General features: G+C 44.9%; 1 protein-coding gene across 1 annotated transcript in view; it reads left to right on the forward strand.

Moving 5' to 3' along the window:
* The window catches only part of Trhn (tryptophan hydroxylase), a 63,092-nt gene that overhangs the window by 24,760 nt on the left and 18,964 nt on the right, over positions 1 to 19,368 (forward strand). Inside the window, exons 4-7 of the mRNA XM_080266588.1 lie at positions 5,454 to 5,464; positions 9,434 to 9,523; positions 10,908 to 11,127; positions 12,480 to 12,580. Coding sequence (XP_080122714.1) covers positions 5,454 to 5,464; positions 9,434 to 9,523; positions 10,908 to 11,127; positions 12,480 to 12,580 — 422 coding nt within the window. The remainder of the gene's footprint in view (positions 1 to 5,453; positions 5,465 to 9,433; positions 9,524 to 10,907; positions 11,128 to 12,479; positions 12,581 to 19,368) is intronic.

The following is a 19,368-nucleotide window of genomic DNA, read 5'->3' on the forward strand; positions in this document are numbered from 1 at the left end:
TCTCTCTCTCTCTCTCTCTCTCTCTCGTAGCTGCATTACGTATACTCGTATACTGTATGCACTTTGTATACAAGTGAAACACACACACACACACACACACACACACACACACACACACACACACACACACACACACACACACACACACACACACACACACACACACACAGACCTCTGGATGTCTAGGAAGTCTTTCTTGAGACAGTCGTATTTTAAGACGTTCCTAATACCTCTTACCAAGCAATTTTTCTGCTCATTACATCTCAGTGTCCACTTGTATGTTACTGCAGCAAAGTGTCGATATGAAAGCGATATTAATAAAAAAATGTTTGGTTGTAATATGCTAAATTAATCATAAAGGAGGTGGTGGTGGTTGTTGTTGATCAACCCTAGTCTGTCAGGCCGAGCATACTCATGAACCACAGGCAAGCAACCCCCCCCTGCAGAGCCATCCAGTGAAGTGAACTGATGATTCCTTTCGGTTGGCCGCGCCTCGCTGTGGCGAGGCTCAGGGAAAAGTATGGAGGTCTGACTCCTGGGTGGATGTCGAATTTGCGTTTCCATTCATTTAACAGGGGTGTCATAGTAGGCTCAACTTCAGCCCCTGATTTGGTTATATGGTTACCACCGGGCGTTGTAAATCGTTTCCTGGGTTTCAGGAAACCATTAGGCTTGTCACACAGTGTAGAGCCACCTGAAGTGAAAAGATGAGTAGTATGCTACAAGTTACAGGAAGAAAAGAGAGAAACAGGAAGGGAGGGGAGGGAGAGCAGACACAGAAATAGAATGATAAAGGTGAAGGAAGAAGTAGGCAGCACTACATCAAGTGAGTGGATGATGGCCGCGACCACCTACCACTGACTAAAGTGGTGTGAAGCCTAAGCACCTGTTGGAGTACGACCTTCACTGTGTGGTAGGGGCTTGAGTCGCCAGGGGGGATGACACGCCCTCAGTTTTTGATGACAAATTTTTAATTGGGTGACAAACCCGTGAGGCTTCTCCATATCGTTGTTTCCTGCACTCTGTACTGTGGAATTCAGATTCACTATACATGAGAACAAGTATACAGCACACAGAGAGCGCATACCTCCGCCAGCGCCCAATACCACACAACTTAGATCACCACCAAAATCTAATCAACTCATCCTTGGTCCATGTCCCACATATCCACAAAAATTCATTGAAATCCATCTTTAACTTTTTGAGACGTGGAGAAACCAACAAACAAACCAACAGACACACAGGGGTGAATACATTACCTTCTCCAGCTTCGTTGACGGGGATAATTAAGCCTTTCAGTATAATAAGTTATTCTTAAGTTGAATAAAACTTTTGGAAGGAAAAAATCAAGCTTAAAATAATCACTTTATTGAGGAGGATAAATTTCACGCATACGATTGTGTTAGAGGGAATTACCTGTAGCCACCGAGGATGAACTGTGGGATTAGGCGTGTGGCAGCAGACAAACAGACAGAGGGAAGCAATAGTGTGAATTAGTGTCCACGACGTTAGTATGAAGCAGGTAAGTATGAGTCCTTTGATAATAATGGTAAAACAAAGCCCTGGGAGAGAGGCCTTACCCCGGGGGCCTTGAGTGGCAGGGCAAATGAAAGAGAGAGGAGGGAGAAGGAAGGAGACGAGGAGAAGGAAGCAGAGAGAAAAATGGGAGGGAAGAGAAAGGAAAGGGAGACGAGAGAGAGACAGGAGGGGAAGGAAGGAGGGAGAGATAATAGATGGAGGGGAGAGAGGAGGGAGAGCTGAGGTGAAAGAGAAAGGGGAGAGAGTAGGGATGAGGGGGGGGGAAGGATGCTGGTGGGAGAAAGAGGAGGAGGGTAAAGGAGAGAGAAGGTAGAGAGGAGAAGGGAGGGAAAGGAGAAATGCAGAATGAGGGGGGAGGGGGGTAAGAACAGAGAAGGAAGAGAATCACTTAGTGGAGAACAAGAGAGTGAGGAAAATGAAAGAGATGAAAAGAGGAAAAGGAAGGGGAGAGAAAAAGAGTTAAGGAAACGAGAGAGAGAGAGAGAGAGAGAGAGAGAGAGAGAGAGAGAGAGAGAGAGAGAGAGAGAGGAATATCGACCATGTTAAAGATGAATAAATAGTTATGAATGCGAAGGGGGATCCCACCGGAGTTTTTATAATACAGGTGACCTAAGAGGGAGATAAGGGAGGAGAGGGACGTGGAGAGATGGAGGGAAGAGAGGAGAGAAAGTGAGAGGGAAGAGAGAAAACGAGAGGGAAGAGAGGAGAAAAAGCAAGGGGAAGAATGAAGGGAAAGCGAGAGGGAAGAGAGGAGAGAAAGCAAGAGGAGAGAATACGAAGAGGAAGAGGGGAGAGAAAGCATGAGAGAAAAGAGGAAAGAAAGCGAGAGGGAAGCGAGACGTTGAGAAGAGGGAAGGGAGAGTGTAGAAGAAAGCAAACAGCAACAGCACTAATGGTACTTTCGAGGGTGTTTTGCAAAGATCAAAATTACTTTCATAATTATATTCTGTGTAACAAAACAGACGAGAGGATTGAGAGATAAAGGGAAATATGGTAGGGAGAAAAGAGAGAGATACTGAGCGATGGAAGAAAATGAGGGAAGGATGAAGAGACTGTAGAAAGAGATGATAAATACTGAGATGGAGAGGGGAGGAGAGGTATTAGATGTTGAGAGGAGCTGGAGAGATATGGAGGGAAGGAAGGAGGGAAACGTGGAGAGGTGGAAGGAAGAAGAAGAGAACATGGAGAGATGAAGCGGAGGAAGTGCCACTGGGAGACAGAAAAAGGTGAGATATTTTTAAGAGGAAGGAAGGAAAGGAAGAAGGGAGCTGTAATGAAACATGGAGAGAGAAGAGAGGAGAGACAAAGATGGAGGGAAGGTATGGAAGAAATACTGAAAGACAGAGGAAAGGGAGGAGAGAGAAAGTGAGAGATGGAGGAAAGGAAGGCGGGAGATGTTGAGATGGAAGGTAGGCGGAAGATAGGGAGAGAAAGAGGAGAGATATTGAGAAACTGAGGGAACGGAGGAGAGGTTTTGAGAGATTGGAGGGAGGGAGGAGAGATATTGAGAGGAGGAGGGGAAGGAGGAGAGATATTGGGAGGAGAAGATGAGATGGAAGGAAGCGAGGAGAGACCTGGAGGGAATGAAGGGCAAGGATTGAGATATGGAGGGATGGGATGAGAGAGATTGATGTGAGTGAAGGGAGGACAGAAACAGAGAGAAAAAGAGAGAGAGAGAGAGAGAGCATTACAGTTTTATTTTTAATCGCATTCAAGGAAAATTTTCAGAGGAGGTAGCATAGGGGTAAAAAGTGCAGATTGTAATTTTGTCACCACCGCCACCACCACGACCCTACTCACCACCACCACCACCACCCTACTCACCACCACCACCACCACCCTACTCCACCACCACCACCACGATCCTACTCACCACCACCACCACCACCCTACTCACCACCACCACCACCACCCTACTCCACCACCACCACGACCCTACTCACCACCACCACCACCACCCTACTCACCACCACCACCACGATCCTACTCACCACCACCACCCTACTCACCACCACCACCACGACCCTACTCACCACCACCACCACCACCCTACTCACCACCACCACCACGATCCTACTCACCACCACCACCTCCACCACCACCCATCTCGCTCTGATTTATGGGAGAGAGATATATACCATACCTGCATATCTTGAAGCTTATTCCCTTTCCATTATTATAACTTCTATTTTATCCTTGCCTTTCCATTTCCGTTACTTCAACCTTCCCTTTCCACTCATTTCTCTGCATCTCTTCCATTTCTTTCACTGTCTCCAGTTTCTCCCTCCTTCCTTCCCTTTCTCTATCCCAGTTACCGCCTCTCCTTCCCTTCCCTCTCCTCCTTCCTTCTGTCCTTCCTCCCACTCCTTCCCCCATGTCTCTCTCTCTCTCTCCCAGCCAACAACCTAGCCTATTAACTATATGACTCATAAATTCTTGACTGTAATTGATTCTTGACTCAGTAAGTTGAATCTGGAGGGAGGGGAAGGGGAGAGAGAGAGTTCATGATGAGAGGGGGAAGGCAGAATGAGAGGGCACACACACACACACACACACACACACACACACACACACACACACACACACACACACACACACACACACACACACACACACACACACACACACACACACACACACACACACACACACACACACACACACACACACACACACACACACGGAGGAAGAGAGAGAGAGAGAGAGGGTGGTGATAGGTCGGAAAGGTGACAAAAGGAGGGGGATGAGGGGAGAGATGAGATGAGAGGGAGAGAGAGCCAAGTCGAGAGAACAGGACAGGAGAGGGGAGGGAAGGGGGGAAGAGATGATATGGAAAGGGAGAAGTGAAACGGGGGGAGAAGAGAGGGGAGAAGGGGAAAATAGATTTGATGAAGAGGGGAAGGGGGAGTGGAAAAATGAGAGGAGAGAGGAAATGATAAAAGATGAGTGGAGTGGAGGGGAGAGGACATCAGAGGGAAAGGGGGGGCAGGAAAGATGAAATAGGGGAGAAGCTGGGAAGGGAGGAAGAGATGAAAGGGGTGTGGAGGGCGGGAAAGATGAGTGGAGGGAAGAGGAAAAGAAATGAGGAGAGGAGGACCAGATGAGGGGAGAGGGACGGCGAGAAGAGCGAAGGTAGTAGAGGGTAAATATGAGAAAGGAAAATTCTTTACGAAAAAATTACCCGTCTAGATATAATGTCCTTGAAAAAACGGGGAAAATTTGATACTGGCTTCCTAGACTCTGTTAAAGGATGTTGATTTTTGGCCAGAGTTTCCCAAGACTGTTTATTACGTGATGCAGCGTAAAATTTACCCTAATGTGCTGCTACAAGTGTACAGGATGTTTGAAAATGATTGACGACATAATCATGGTGGTAAACATAACAAAAATACGGTAAAACTGAAAAAATAAAGTAATATTTGTTTTAGAGGAACTCCTGTTATTTTTGTCGGTATTGCTTTAGCTCTGAGCTGTATCTAACACAGAGGTTTGTGAATGAGGTATACTCCTGTATACAGATAGATAGATGGATAGATAGGTATAGATAGATAGACAGATAGACAGATAAGCGGAAGTCCTTTGACGGAATATAAAAAACTAATTTTCTCTTCAAATTCCCGGGGCTGTCTCTTTATTATCTCGGGGTCCATGATTTATTGGGCCAAGTTCCAGTATTAAGTCCAGGCGGTGGGCGGGTGTGAAAAGAGGGTGCGAGGGTGGCAGGTGAGGCAGGTCATTGAGGTGGGGGGATTTGGGGAGGGGGAGGGGGTGGGGGTGAGAGTTTGTGCGGCTTGAAGGAAGTATATGGGAGTAAAGAGGGGAAGGGGAGAGGGAACGGAAGGAGGGGCTAGGAGGAAATTGGTAGGAGTGAGGAGAGGAGGAGGAGGGTGAGAGGGAAGGATATTGGCGTGGAGGGGATGGGGGAGTCAGAGGGATGTGGGGAGAGGAATGTGTTAGTAAGGGAAGGATATGGTAGGAGAGGAGGGGACGGGGAGTCAGTGGGAGGGAAGATTGTGTAAGGCGGGGAGGGGGGGATGTTAGTGGGGTGTGGGGAGGGGAGTAGGTTAGGGAAATGGAGTAAAATAAGGGGAGTGGGTATAGTCGGTGTTGAGGGGAAATATCGAAGGGTAGGGGTGATGTGGGTGAATAGAGAGAGTGAGGGGAGTAGGAGTGAGGGGAGGAGAGTGGGATAAACGGGAAGAGGAACGAGTTAATGAGGGAGTATATGTGGGAATAGGGAATGAGGGAAACTTTAGGCTCGTTGGAGGAGGGGTGAATTGAAACTGGGATGAGAGAGTGGTATGGAAGAAGATGGAAAGATAAAAATGAGAATGATGGTTAAAAAAATAAAGAAAAGAAATAAAAATGTATTAGGAGAAAGAACGAAGTGAAGAGAGATACGACGGCACGAGAGAGAGAGAGAGAGAGAGAGAGAGAGAGAGAGAGGGAGAGAGAGGGAGGGAAATAATCAAAGGGAGAGAGCGAGTTGTTGAAGGGAGGATGCCAAGATAACAAGAGGAATGACTGAGATAATGATGAGCAAAGATAATGGAGAGAGGGAAGGGAGAGACAGGAAGACTGAGGGAGGGGAGGGAGAGAGAGGAAGACTGAGGGAGGGGAGAAGAGACATGGAGAGACACAGAGGGGCTGGATAATTATAATGAGGGGGACACAGTGAGTTGCTAGTGAGCTGGGGGGGGGGGGGACACCATGATAGCAAGAGAGAGAGAGAGAGAGAGAGAGAGAGTTTGCCTTTTCACCACGATGGGTTTTCCTAAGTTTAATATAATCTGCTGTTCTTAATAGGAATGCGGCAAAGGCAATTTCATCGTCTTAAAAAGGTTAATTGATATTCTGTAGCTCTTTCACTACGGGGACTAACTTAAGGCGAAACAGTAAAAAAGTATTAGATGCGGGAGCATCAGGTCCCTTTAGTTAATGCCCTTAGTGTGGTGTGAGAGGGTGAGTATGTTTGGTGTTGTGTGGTATACTTTAATGTGTTGTGGTGTGATAGGGTGGTATCCTGTAGTGTTGTGGTGTGAGAGGGTGGTATTCTGTAGTGTTGTGGTGTGAGATGGTGGTATAATTGTAGTGTTGTGGTGTGAGAGGGTGGTATATTGTAGTGTTGTGGTGTGAGAGGGTGGTATATTGTAGTGTGTTGTGGTGTGAGAGGGTGGTATATTGTAGTGTGTTGTGGTGTGAGAGGGTGGTATATTGTAGTGTGCTGTGGTGTGAGAGGGTGGTATATTGTAGTGTGCTGTGGTGTGAGAGGGTGGTATATTGTAGTGCTGTGGTGTGAGAGGGTGGTATTCTGTAGTGCTGTGGTGTGAGAGGGTGGTATATTCTAGTGCTGTGGTGTGAGAGGGTGGTATATTGTAGTGTTGTGGTGTGACAGGGTGATATATTGCAGTGTGGAGTGGTGTGAGAGTTTTAATAGTATGTGGTGTGGCTTCGCAATGTCACTGAAGTCTACGGGAGTGAAGCACCTCGTCCGAAAATCGTTAGTGAGAGAAAGGTGGACAGAGCCATCGTAGAGAGGCTTCTGCGTCTTAAATATGATAATAATATGATGGTATCCAGAATAAAACATAAGACGTCGTTGTGGTGAAAGCAATGCAGAATTTTGCTAACTCCTCCTTGGCGGGGGAGTGATAGCCAGAACTTACCCTTCTCCATGCTGGTGAGTACGAATAGGGAAAGGTGATGTGGAAGTCGAGGTGTGATATTCTATGTTTTTGAATCTTTCTTTATGAGGCTGTCCTAAGTTTAAAAAGAAAATCATCTCAAGGAAGCAAAAATACAATACAAAATTTCATTCAAATGGGGTTTGTGAGTGAGGAGAGATGGTGAAGGGATGGTGATGTGATGGTGAAGGGAGGGTGTTGTGATGGTGAAGGGATGGTGATGTGATGGTGAAGGGAGGGTGTTGTGATGGTGAAGGGATGGTGTTGTGATGGTGAAGGGATGGTGTTGTGATGGTGAAGGGATGGTGTTGTGATGGTGAAGGGATGGTGTTGTGATGGTGAAGGGATGGTGATGTGATGGTGAAGGGAGGGTGTTGTGATGGTGAAGGGATGGTGTTGTGATGGTGAAGGGATGGTGATGTGATGGTGAAGGGAGGGTGTTGTGATGGTGAAGGGAGGGTGTTGTGATGGTGAAGGGAGGGTGTTGTGATGGTGAAGGGATAGTGATGTGATGGTGAAGGGAGGGTGTTGTGATGGTGAAGGGAGGGTGTTGTGATGGTGAAGGGAGGGTGTTGTGATGGTGATGGGAGGGTGTTGTAATAGTGAGGGGAGGGTGTTGTGGTAGGAAGGGGAGGGTGTTGTGATAGTGAGGGGAGGGTTTTATGGTAGGAAGGGGAGGGTGTTGTGGTAGGAAGGGGAGGGTGTTGTGATAGTGAGGGGAGGGTGTTTTGATAGTGAGGGTAGGGTGTTGTGATGGTGAGGGGAGGGTGTTGTGGTAGTGAGGGGAGGGTGTTGTGATAGTGAGGGGAGAGTGTTTTGATAGTGAGGAGAGGGTGTTGTGATAGTGAGGGGAGGGTGTTGTGGTAGTGAGGAGAGGGTGTTGTGATGGTGAGGGGAGAGTGTTGTGATAGTGAGGAGAGGGTGTTGTGATAGTGAGAGGAGGGTGTTGTGATGGTGAGGGTAGGGTGTTGTGATGGTGAGGGGAGGGTGTTGTGATAGTGAGGGGAGGGTGTTGTGGTAGTGAGGGGAGGGTGTTGTGATGGTGAGGGGAGGGTGTTGTGATAGTGAGGGGAGGGTGTTGTGATAGTGAGGGGAGGGTGTTGTGATGGTGAGGGGAGGGTGTTGTGATGGTGAGGAGACTAATGAGACAGAGGAACTTGTGACATATTGACTGTCTTGGTGATGCCATAAAGTTACCTCGTTTGTCCAGCAGAGGGGAGAGAAGAGGGGCTGTGGAGAGAGAGAGAGAGAGAGAGAGAGAGAGAGAGAAATACAGTCATCGCAGTTTTGGAGTTAATTTCTGTACTCTTTCTTCATATCTATTTATGTTTTAGGAGACTTGACGAAGGATTCTTGTTCAGCAAAGAAGCTCCCTAACACCTCTTCCTTAGCGATTTATTTTTGGATCCGGCAAATTAATATCATTTTATACCTTACGCACAGTTTGACGATATCAGAACGATTTACGCAACAAAAAAGACAATAGTAACGCAGAATAAACAAAGTGAATCGCCTAGGAAGTGGTGTTAGGGATCTTCCTCGTTTGTGACTGTGCCTAATTCCTTCACAAGAGCTCCTTCCTGCCAAAAATCGTGCACAGGTAGCAGGATTAAAACAGACACTCCTTGTAATTTGCGAGTTGATCTTTTTCTGTGTATATTCTCATTTCGTTCTTCAGTCTTCCTACTTCAACAATTTTCTCTTCATTCTTGTGCTGGAGAGGGTCGCCTTCATGTAGTGGCACCGATATAGCCGTGCGATTCCACTACCCGGTTATGCAAACGTCCCTCGTCATCCTCCCTATCCCCTGAAAAGAGGATGGTGGACCGCCTGAGGAGAGCAGCTTCAGGTTACAGTCCACTAGGTTCATATTTCAGATGAACCTGTGGCTGCTACTACTACTACTACTACTGCTACTACTACTACTACTACTACTACTACTACTACTACTACTACTACTACTACTACTACTACTACTACTACTACTACTACTACCACCACCACCACTACTACTACTACTACTACTACTACTACCATTACCACCACTACCACTACATCTCTGTTCGTTCTTCAAGAGGAGGATTAGAGCAGAGAGTCATGGTACGGTAGTTCAGAATTAAATCTCATTATTATTCATTCTGTCTCTTCAGGAGGCTCGCAGCGGTCGGTCGTCCCCTGAGCCATGCGGTAAGAAGAATGAGGGTGGCGAGGGCGACGTGTACCACCCCGCCCACAACTCCATCGTCTTCAGCCTCAAGAACCAGGTCGGGGGGTTGGCCAGGGCTCTCAAGGTGTTCCAGGTGAGACCCTGTTGGATTCTTTTATTATCATTCCTCCTCCTCCTCCTTTTCCTCCCTTTTCCTCCTCCTCCCCCTCCTCCTCCTCCCCACATTATACATGCATCCAAGATGTGTGTCACATGGTAATGGGTAAAATAAACGATGACCAGATTTTTAACTAAAGCATGCTAAAAAGGAAGTTTCTAGTGTCTAGGTAGGAGTTTTAGGTGTGACTCATTCATTGTTGATATTGAAATAAAGTTGTGATAATACAGAAGTCCAATATGACTGTCATGTGAAAGGGTAGAAAACGAAGAACAAGAATATATTAAGACTAGAACGTGTTTGAAGGATGATCCTGATGTCCAATTGTTTGAGAAATGTAATTTTGGTGTAATGCCACTGCAGAGAGGTGGCACTTTATATTTTGCAAACAGTGTACACCAATAATGTACAACTGAATGCGAAGTCTGCAATAAACTGCAGGTGATTCAACAGCCAGCAGTGGATAAGTTACACATGAGAAGCCAGCAGTGTACTTACAGAAATATTAGATGCGCATCATGTTATTGACAAGGCATAATTCCTTCTCATTTTCCAAACCGATTTTTTCATCATCCTCCCTCTTGTGATGCTGTCGTTTTTTCTCTGATGGGCTTCATTAAAGGGTTGTGACACTCATCAGAGGCAGAACATTGACTAAATGGAACATCGTAGATTTGCTCTGAATTAGGCGTACTTAGTCTGTTCATGTGCTTTCCCCTCAGCTCTACATTGGCAGCAACAACATGCATCAACTCAGGTACTGAAGTTCCTGTGACAGACTGGATATATAGTGCGTCATTCACGACATAACCCAAAGCTATTGGTCTGAAGGGCAGGAACGCTAGCTTGTGTGCTGCCTTCAAGAGCACCACCTGCAGACAGTCCACAATATATGACAGAGATTTTCATACGTCGGAGGCGGTACCCTAATGAGGAGGCTTGTTCTTCCTGGAGTGAAATGCGCACCAGTCTGCTTTTATACCCATGCTGTTGGACAGACTGTAAGGCTTACAAACTCTTCCGTCTTCTCTCATTAGGTTTCTATCGTATCTCTGTCGTCTAGAACACTGTGTAGCTTGGGAGAGCTGCATACCTTTCTTCACTTTCTTCCCTCATCCCTTTATCTACTTCTTTCCCTCATCCCTTTCTCCATTTCTTTTCATTCATCTCTCTCTTTAATTTCTTATTACTTGTCTGACTTGTCTCTCAAAATACGATTCTTTCCCTCTTTTTAACCTCCCACCTGCCTCTTCTCTCTCATCCTTGCCAGCCTTATCTCTCACCTCTCCCTCTTTTTCTTCTCTCTCTCTCTCTCTCTCCACTTCCCTCCTTCATATCCCTCACCTCCATCTCTCCACAGGACCGCGGCGTCAACGTGGTGCACATCGAGAGCCGCAAGTCCCGCCGCCGCAACTCCGAGTACGAGATCATGGTGGACATCGAGTGTGACAATTCCCGCATGGACGACCTCACGCGCCTCCTGCAGCGTCAGATGTCGTGCCTCAGCCTCCACGACTACGACAAGGGCGAGGAGTTCCCGCATGCCCAGCCCGGCCCCGTCATGTCCCAGGAGAGCTTTGGTGGGTGGGGGTGAGGGGATGAGTGGAGTTTGAGGCTATTCTTTACCTTGATATTGGAACTAAGGATGCCAATTTATCCCCTTCAATCTAGTGATGTGCTTTATTTATTTATTTTTTCTGTCTCGGCTTGCCTTTAGTCTGCTGAGTGTAACTTTGATAGTAATGGAGTTAATGAAAGCTTTATTTGACCTCTTTCTTGTTCAAAACGTTTCTCCAAAGCTGATTAAAACTGTCTGGAGATAGCAAGAATAAAATTTAAAATACGTCATAGGAGTGAAGAGGTCAACGTTTCGAAACCAGGTCTAGAGAAACGCATTTAGTAAGCACTTTTTTTTTTTTTTTTTTATCGCTAGCCGTATATCTAGCCCAATTGCAGGTAGTTCAGAGATTTGGAAGATATTAGTATATTTCCGGACGATTCCTGAAATTTTGTGTATTTACACGTATATGGGCAAGATTTAAGCGAGTGTCTTTGTCTCAGTCAGTTGAATTGTTTGTGATTTTACATAATATCCGTTGTCTGTCTATCTGTTTCCTTGCAGCAAATGGAATTAGTTTCGTTCCATGTTTTACGAAATCATCTAATGGACAGCCGTGTGCCTGTAATCACGTTTTATAGATCACGCAGCTTTGTTTTGCGTGGCCTCTAATTCACTAATACTGTTGAGTGTATGTGTCCCAAATGGTGTCATATTAGTCTAGGTGTGGCCGAATAAGTGTTTTATAATCCACATCGTTTGTGCGAAGAAACTCCTGGGAATGTTCCACCTTGAGTCTGCCGAGAGGTGGACACCCAGGTATTTAATTGATGGCACTGTGGTAGGGTAGCTGGTGTGTATTTCTATTGGAACGAAATGGCGGAATGTGATCGTGTGACGTGGGTTATGACATTTATCAGGTTTGTTTATTATTTGCCATTTTCCTTCCCAGTCCTCAAGGGTGTCTAAGTTGTTTGGAATCAGAGACAGTCAACTCTATCTAATACCCGTCTGCACATTAAACTGTAGCCTGAAAAATCTAGCTGTAGAAGAAAAGTCTAAATGCAGCAATGTGGATTGATATGGTGTAGAAGAGCTTTGATGGGTTAGGAGAAGGGTGGGTAGGAGACGAAGCGTTGAGATGGATTACTAAGGAAGCTTTAATGGGGAGGAGGGGTTGAGATTGTGGAGATAAATGATGAATTTTTATAGTGCTGGAAGGTTAGATGGTATAATTAAGGATACCTAAGGTCCTTCTAGGAAATGATCTGCAGTTTTCTGCAAACATCATGTTATCATGCTGAAGGTTTCCTTCATACTCTATATCATCAGTAATATCCTGACTCTTTTCCCACTTCATGTCTCCCTGGGCAGACTTCAGCGACCTGTGCCCCTGGTTTCCCCGCAAGATCAGCGACCTCGACAACTTTCAGAAGGTGCTCATGTACGGCTCAGACCTCGACGCAGACCACCCGGTGAGGCATTGTTGCATGGTCCTACTGTAGGAAATTCACCACTTGGCCTGTAACCTGGGTGCCATGGAAGGCTTCGTAGTGCGTTTTCCATAGCGATTTATTTTATGCCTGTTATTCCTTGGTACTTTGTTCTTTGAAGAATTTTTGGTACTGATTTAGTAACTTTGCGATTAATCACGGCTATTATTCCCTGATAATTCTAATATTTTATGTTATTTAACTTTTTTTATTATTGACATAGGCTAGTTTCTCTCAGTAAAATAAAAAAGGATATAAAGGTGTAGGTTAATGTGTAATATAGACCGCTGAGGAAGAGATGCTGCGAAGCCTGCTATGTCACGTAAATTACGATCTGTACATTTACTGCTAGTAGGCTACTATGCAAACGTCATCCCTACTCCCTCCACATCCCCCGAAAGGAAGATGGTGGACTGCAGGAGAAAAACATCAGCCAGCAGACCACTGGGTTCACATTCAGATGAACCTTGGGCCACAACAGCTTTACAGTCAGAGTTAAAAGTTCGCTTACTACGCCACTGACTCAATCTCACACATAGGACATGTCCGTCACTTTCCTCCCTGACGCATCATATCACTGAGAATCATGTGGACAGAGAAACATACCTCCCAGCCAAGAAATATTAGCTAACATAGGAAAATCTATCCATCTATCTATTGCCAGACGCCTCAATCCCGTAAGGGGTGGCCACAAACAAATCGCCTCCACTTCGCCCTGTCCCCCGCCATTTCACTGCCCTGCTCCCAACTCACACCCCCCTCTCTCATATACCTCTCCACCCCATCCCTCCATCTCATCCTCGGCCTCCCCATTCCTCTCCCCCCCTCCACCTCACTCACATACACTCTCCTCGTCAGTCTCTCATCCTCTATCCTCTCCACAGGCCAAACCACCTCATTGTGTTCCTCCTAACGCTTCCTATCACATCCACATCCACACCACAACGCTCCTTTATATCCTCATTTGTCAGCCTGTCTCTCCATGTGGCTCCACAGGCTCCTCTTAAATAACTCATTTCCACTGCTCTCACTCTTGACTTGTGTCTTTCCCGCAACGTTCAAGCTTCACTTCCATACGTTAGAGTTGGTATCACAATACTGTCATGTAGTAACTTTTTCACTTCCATGCTCATTTCCCCGTTTCTTATCACTGCTTTCAAGGAACCAGCAACCTTTCTTCCTTGTTGTACCCTTTCAAGCACTTCACCCTCCAAACTTCCATCCTTACTCATCACACTAGCCAAATACTTAAACGTGCTCACATTTTCCAATTCCTCACCATCCAACCTCGCTGTACATTCACTGACTTCACCTCTCTCAAAGACCATCACTTTACTTTTCCCTACATTCACCTTCAGATTCCGTTTCTTACACTCCCAAACTCATCCACCAAGCCTTGCAGCTCCTCTTCGTCTTCACTCAACAACACAGTATCATCTGCAAACAACAGTACAGGGAGTTTCCAAACACTACCCTCTCTCACCAGGGCCACTCCAACATCCACTACCCTACCTTGTACCTCTTTTATTACCCCATCCATGTACAGATTGAACAACCATGGAGACATGACACATCCCTGTTTCAACCCAACCTTCAAATAGAAAAATTCACTCAGTTCACCATCCACACGCACTGCAGCCTTAGCACCATCATACATACTCTTCACAGCATTCAACAACTCCCCATCTACTCCATATATTCTTAATACTTTCCACAATCCTTGTCTATCCACCCTGTCATATGCTTTCTCCAAATCCATGAAAGCTGCATACAACTTCTTTCCCTTCTCTAGAAACTTTTCCACTAAAGATCTAAGAATGAATATCTGATCTACACAACCTCTTCCCTTCCTAAAGCCTCCCTGTTCTTCTCCAACTAATTCCTCTGTTCTTTCCCTAACTCTGTCAATAAGTATCCTACCATACACTTTTCCTATTATGCTAAGAAGACAAATGCCCCTATGATTACCACACACTTCTTTTTCCCCTTTTCCTTTGTACAAGGGAATAATAATTATACCTGACTTCCAATCCTCCGGGACTCTACCTTCCTCCCAGGCCAATCTGCACATCTTCCACATCCATTCTACTACTATCTCTCCCCAATGCATCAGCATTTCACCACACACTCCATCAATTCCTGGGGCTTTCCCCAGTTTGACTTTCTTCATTGCTTCCACAACTTCTATCCTACTGATTTCTTCCTGTCTTCTCACCTCCCTCCTTTTCCCAGCCATTCCCCAGCCACTTATATTCGCATTACTTCCATCCTCTATGTTCAACAGTTCCTTAAAGTGTTCTCTCCATCTGCTCACTTTTCCTCCCTTTTTCTCTAGTTATCGACCATTTTTATCTTTCATTCCCCTGCTAACTTCACTGCCACCCTGTCTTACTCTCTTCACCTCTGTCCAGAACATTTTCTTACAGGAAAATGAAAAGTAAAAGAAGTGAAATATTAGAACTTTTGTCCCTGAGTTTTTCAGGACAGTAACCCCTACTGCCACAAATCTTCATCTTTTATTCTTGCTGCCGTGAGGCGATTTTTGTTCATTTGTTGTGCCAGGGTCAGCAACAGTGTCCATTAACCACTTCATATTGGAACTTCACATTGTAGGGTACATAGAATCGTCTTATGTAGAAAACAGAAAAAAAAAAATCAATTGGATTCAAGAAGTAAACACGTTAATTTTGTCCACTGGTTTAATGCTTTAGGGTATTGACGATTTACATTACATCCAAACGTTTGTTCTTGAGGATATTAACTTTCTTGGTCGGGGCAAATCTAGTATTATATTCCTACTGACTCCAGGCGATTTTTTTTGTCTGGCAGCTCGCATAGGAGCCAGAGGAGATAGCTATAACATCATGAACTGTTGGCCGCCAGGGGTGTTTTCTTCAGCTAAATAAAATGGTCTAGTGGCAGCAGGAAAAACTGTGAGACGTCACTGCAGTGGACGAGTTAATGTTGGCGCCTGGATATTAGTGGATGAGAACAACCAACATTACCACGTAGACATTGACATCTCACGTGTTACCGCACGCAAACGGACATAATATGTCTTTGACTACGCATATTAATAGCTTAAGTCGGAAGACATCCCTTTTACATATGGGAGCGTTCGTTCGTTCGTTTACAGATTTCCTGCACCTATAGCGCAGGCCGGGCCATACATTAGCCCGGTCAGTGGGGTGTGGGCTGACTTAAAAAACAGTAAGGGGAAGACAGGGCCTGGGGATTGCCCAGCACACACGCCCTGACTCCTGGCTGGCTTTGTGGTGTGTGATATGGGAACCATGAAACACCCGCTTCACGCCTACTGACTTAAGCGACTTAAATGAAGCCCCATATTAGAGCTCTGAAATGTCCGCATTTATCTAGTACTCTTTACTTGTCCATTTTGTTCTGATTACCTCCAAACAGTGTACAGTATATCAAATAAAAGAGCTCATACCGAAGCTACGTCGAAAAATCTCCCCAAAGCTGTAAAATCATCTAGAGAGAGCAGGAATAGAAGGGAAAGCACGTCTTCGTGTGGGAGGGATTAGTAGCTAATAACGTTACCATTAAAACGTTACATTACCCCCGATCACCTCCTTCTTTGAACACTTAATGATACCCATCGAGAAAAACAAGGAGAGAGAGAATGGGAGAGTGCCAGCAAATGAGGGAGAGGGGAGAGGGTCGATAATAGTAGGAATCAAAATGCCTGGAGATTTTTTTTTCTTTCTTTTTTGAGACTACATTTCTCAGACTTACTTCAGGCAGTATATAGACAGACTGATATATCCTTCACCTTAGCACGTCATCTGTAACCTTGGTCGGTTTTCTTTTTTTCTTACATTTACTGAACTTATTGTCTTCGTCACTTCATCCAGCTGTCAATCGGGTTAAACCTTTCACCCGGAAGACGTCTTTTGCATATTATTCTTGCCGTTTCCAAAAGTTTCCATTTATTTCAAAGGATAAAGCGTTCATTAACCCCCATCAAGACGAAAGGCTATATCTGTAATGTATAATATCATATGGAGGTAATAAGAACAAATTAATGTCATCGTAGTGAAAGAGTTGAATACCCGACGTCAACCACCCGTCTGTATGGTAATTCAGAAGCAATAAAAGGCCCCGTTCCACTCGTGTTTACTTTGGACGGGGGAATTTCTTTAGTCACCCCTTCTGTCTCCCGGGTTTTCTTTATTGAATTTTTTGCCGTCCGATATTTACAAACCTTCCTAAACTTAAGTGGTGTCTAAGAGCGTTGGTTTATTATTGTATTCACTTAAACAGCTACCAGACTAAAGTGGATGCTAAAATGAACTACGAAAAACAACGCAATCTAGAAAAATAGTAACCTGCCCTCCGATCTCTCTCTCTCTCTCTCTCTCTCTCTCAGGAATGAAACACTGTGCAGTTTTGGGAAGACTGAAAATTGACTAACGTTAAAGATGGATGAGGATTTAGACTGGGAGGAGAGTGATAATGAAAGGTTTGGTGTGACTGAAATTGAATGTGAATATGTTTGAATCTGACAGACGTAGTAAATGTGAAGGTGTTTGAGATAAAGTGAGTGTGAAAGTGAAATAGGCAGATTAGGCGAATAGTGAAGCGTTTGAAATAGGCAGAATGTTGGGTGTGAAAGTTGAGATAGATACCGTATATAAAGTGTGTGTATGATCGTGAGTGTGGTATTGTATGGAGTTCTGAGGCTTTATTTAACTTTCTTCTGAGCTAAAATAAAATCGTTGAAGGTAGCAAAAATAGAACCTAGAATACGTCATCGAAGAGAGAGAGAGAGTGAGAGAGTGAGAGAGAGAGAGAGAGAGAGAGAGAGAGAGAGAGAGAGAGAGAGAGAGAGAGACTTGTTGCTGGGGCTTCCTTTCTTCTCTGATTCAAGTCCCCGGTGAGATTAATCCCCTTTTTACAGTATTCTTGCGACCTCCAGACGATTTTTGTCAGCTTAGGATGGGTTTTTCGAAGTGGAGGGGTTAGATGCAGCCTCCACTAACCCCTTCATTTAAGAGAGTGTTAGGCTTACCCTGAGGTGGTTTGGCCGTGTGAGGGAATGCAGAGGGAGAAATGAGGAGAGTATTGGTTGACTGCAGCATTAAGGTGAAGGGGGAGAGGAAGACAGAGGATGAGACGAAAGGATTAAATGGTTATGTAAGGTGAAGGGGGAGAGGGAGACAGCATGAGACGAGAAGGTGGGATGGTTATATAAGGTGTAGGGGAAGAGGGAGGCAGAGGATGAGACGATAGTATAAAATGGGTATAGGAGAGGGAGACAGCATGAGACGAGAAGGTGGGATGGTTATATAAGGTGTAGGGGAAGAGGGAGGCAGAGGATGAGACGATAGTATAAAATGGGTATATGTATGAAAGAAAGTGGTGTGGAATGGAGTGAGGGCTGCTTGAATGAGAACAGGACAATGTAAAAGCAACTCTTTCAGGATTAAGGCGTCTGGCTATACAGTAGATGGACTAAATTATAGATGGAATTAAGGTTGCTGGATTCTTCAACGATGGAATGGTAAAATCCAAACTAGAAGACAAAAGAACGTTATGTAAAATTCACCAATATTCATCAATACTTTTGCTCCTCAATTAAATTAGAAAAAAATACGGTGTTTACACGTGATCTTCCAGTCAAATTTCATTATACGTATCTTCCTGATCTTTTCTTCCACCTAAGGACTGTGAGAGGCAAGATCCAGAAAATAAGGAAAGAGGAAGAAATATGGAAGTGGGGGAACTATAAAGTCATACTGAAATGGGCTAGACACTAATTCATATATCATTCAAGCCCTTGGAATCTTAGCTCCACCTCCTAATAATGTTCAGGCATAACAAAAATAAACCTGCCGTTCTGTGCTCCCTTCCTTCCTCCCTCCCCCGCTTTCATCCCATCAAAGACGAGAAGTTAATTTGAGTTTTAATCCTTTGGCAATGATCAGAGGGTCGGTGAAGCCTCCAGAGTGGCCTCAGACCCTCTTTGATGTGGGATCGGAACCCATACACGCACTGGCTCAACCGGATCTTTGCCCCAGTTTATCGTTCGCTATTATTGGCTCCAGCGTGAAAGGTTTTGGATCTTTTGTGGTGTGTTATGGAAGGCACTGGATATGAGACCTGTAATCTAAATGACGCAGGAAACTTCTCGCAACTTCCTCTTTGTGATGTCAATTTTGTCGTACACATTAACATTTTCGTGCTTGTTGTTTATACGGAAGACGTGGAAGCACCTCTGACTGCTTTACTTTGCATAAAACTCCTTGACATTTTCTTGCATGTTGTTTATACAGTTTTAAAATCCGTACAATCTGAATAATGAACACACAAGAGGATGTTGGGGTGTTGTCTAGAATAAATTGCTAGCAAAAGTTTATGAAGTCGCCAGAGCCGTTTATGGTACGATCCAAATCTTAATTCTCTCAACACCATCATCATCATTATCATTATCAGCATCATCATTATCATCATCACCATCATCATTATCATCATCACCATCATCATCATTATCATCATCATTATCATCATCATCATCATCATTATCATTATCAGCATCATCATTATCATCATCACCATCATCATGATCGTATTTACCAGTTTATCGTTCACAATTATTGACTTATACGTTTGAGGGTGAAATATTTGGTTGTATAGTCAAATGGCAGGGATACCCGGCGTTGCCCGAGTAAAAACTGACTACACACCGACATTTAGTGAGACCCTGAAGAGCCACCCCCTGTGGGAGACGGTCCCTGGGCTCCCATTTA

This window comes from Coenobita brevimanus, chromosome 21 (genome assembly GCF_032717465.1).
Source record: "Coenobita brevimanus isolate Jiangsu-jjx chromosome 21, ASM3271746v2, whole genome shotgun sequence".
NCBI classification, from domain to species: Eukaryota; Metazoa; Arthropoda; class Malacostraca; order Decapoda; family Coenobitidae; genus Coenobita; species Coenobita brevimanus.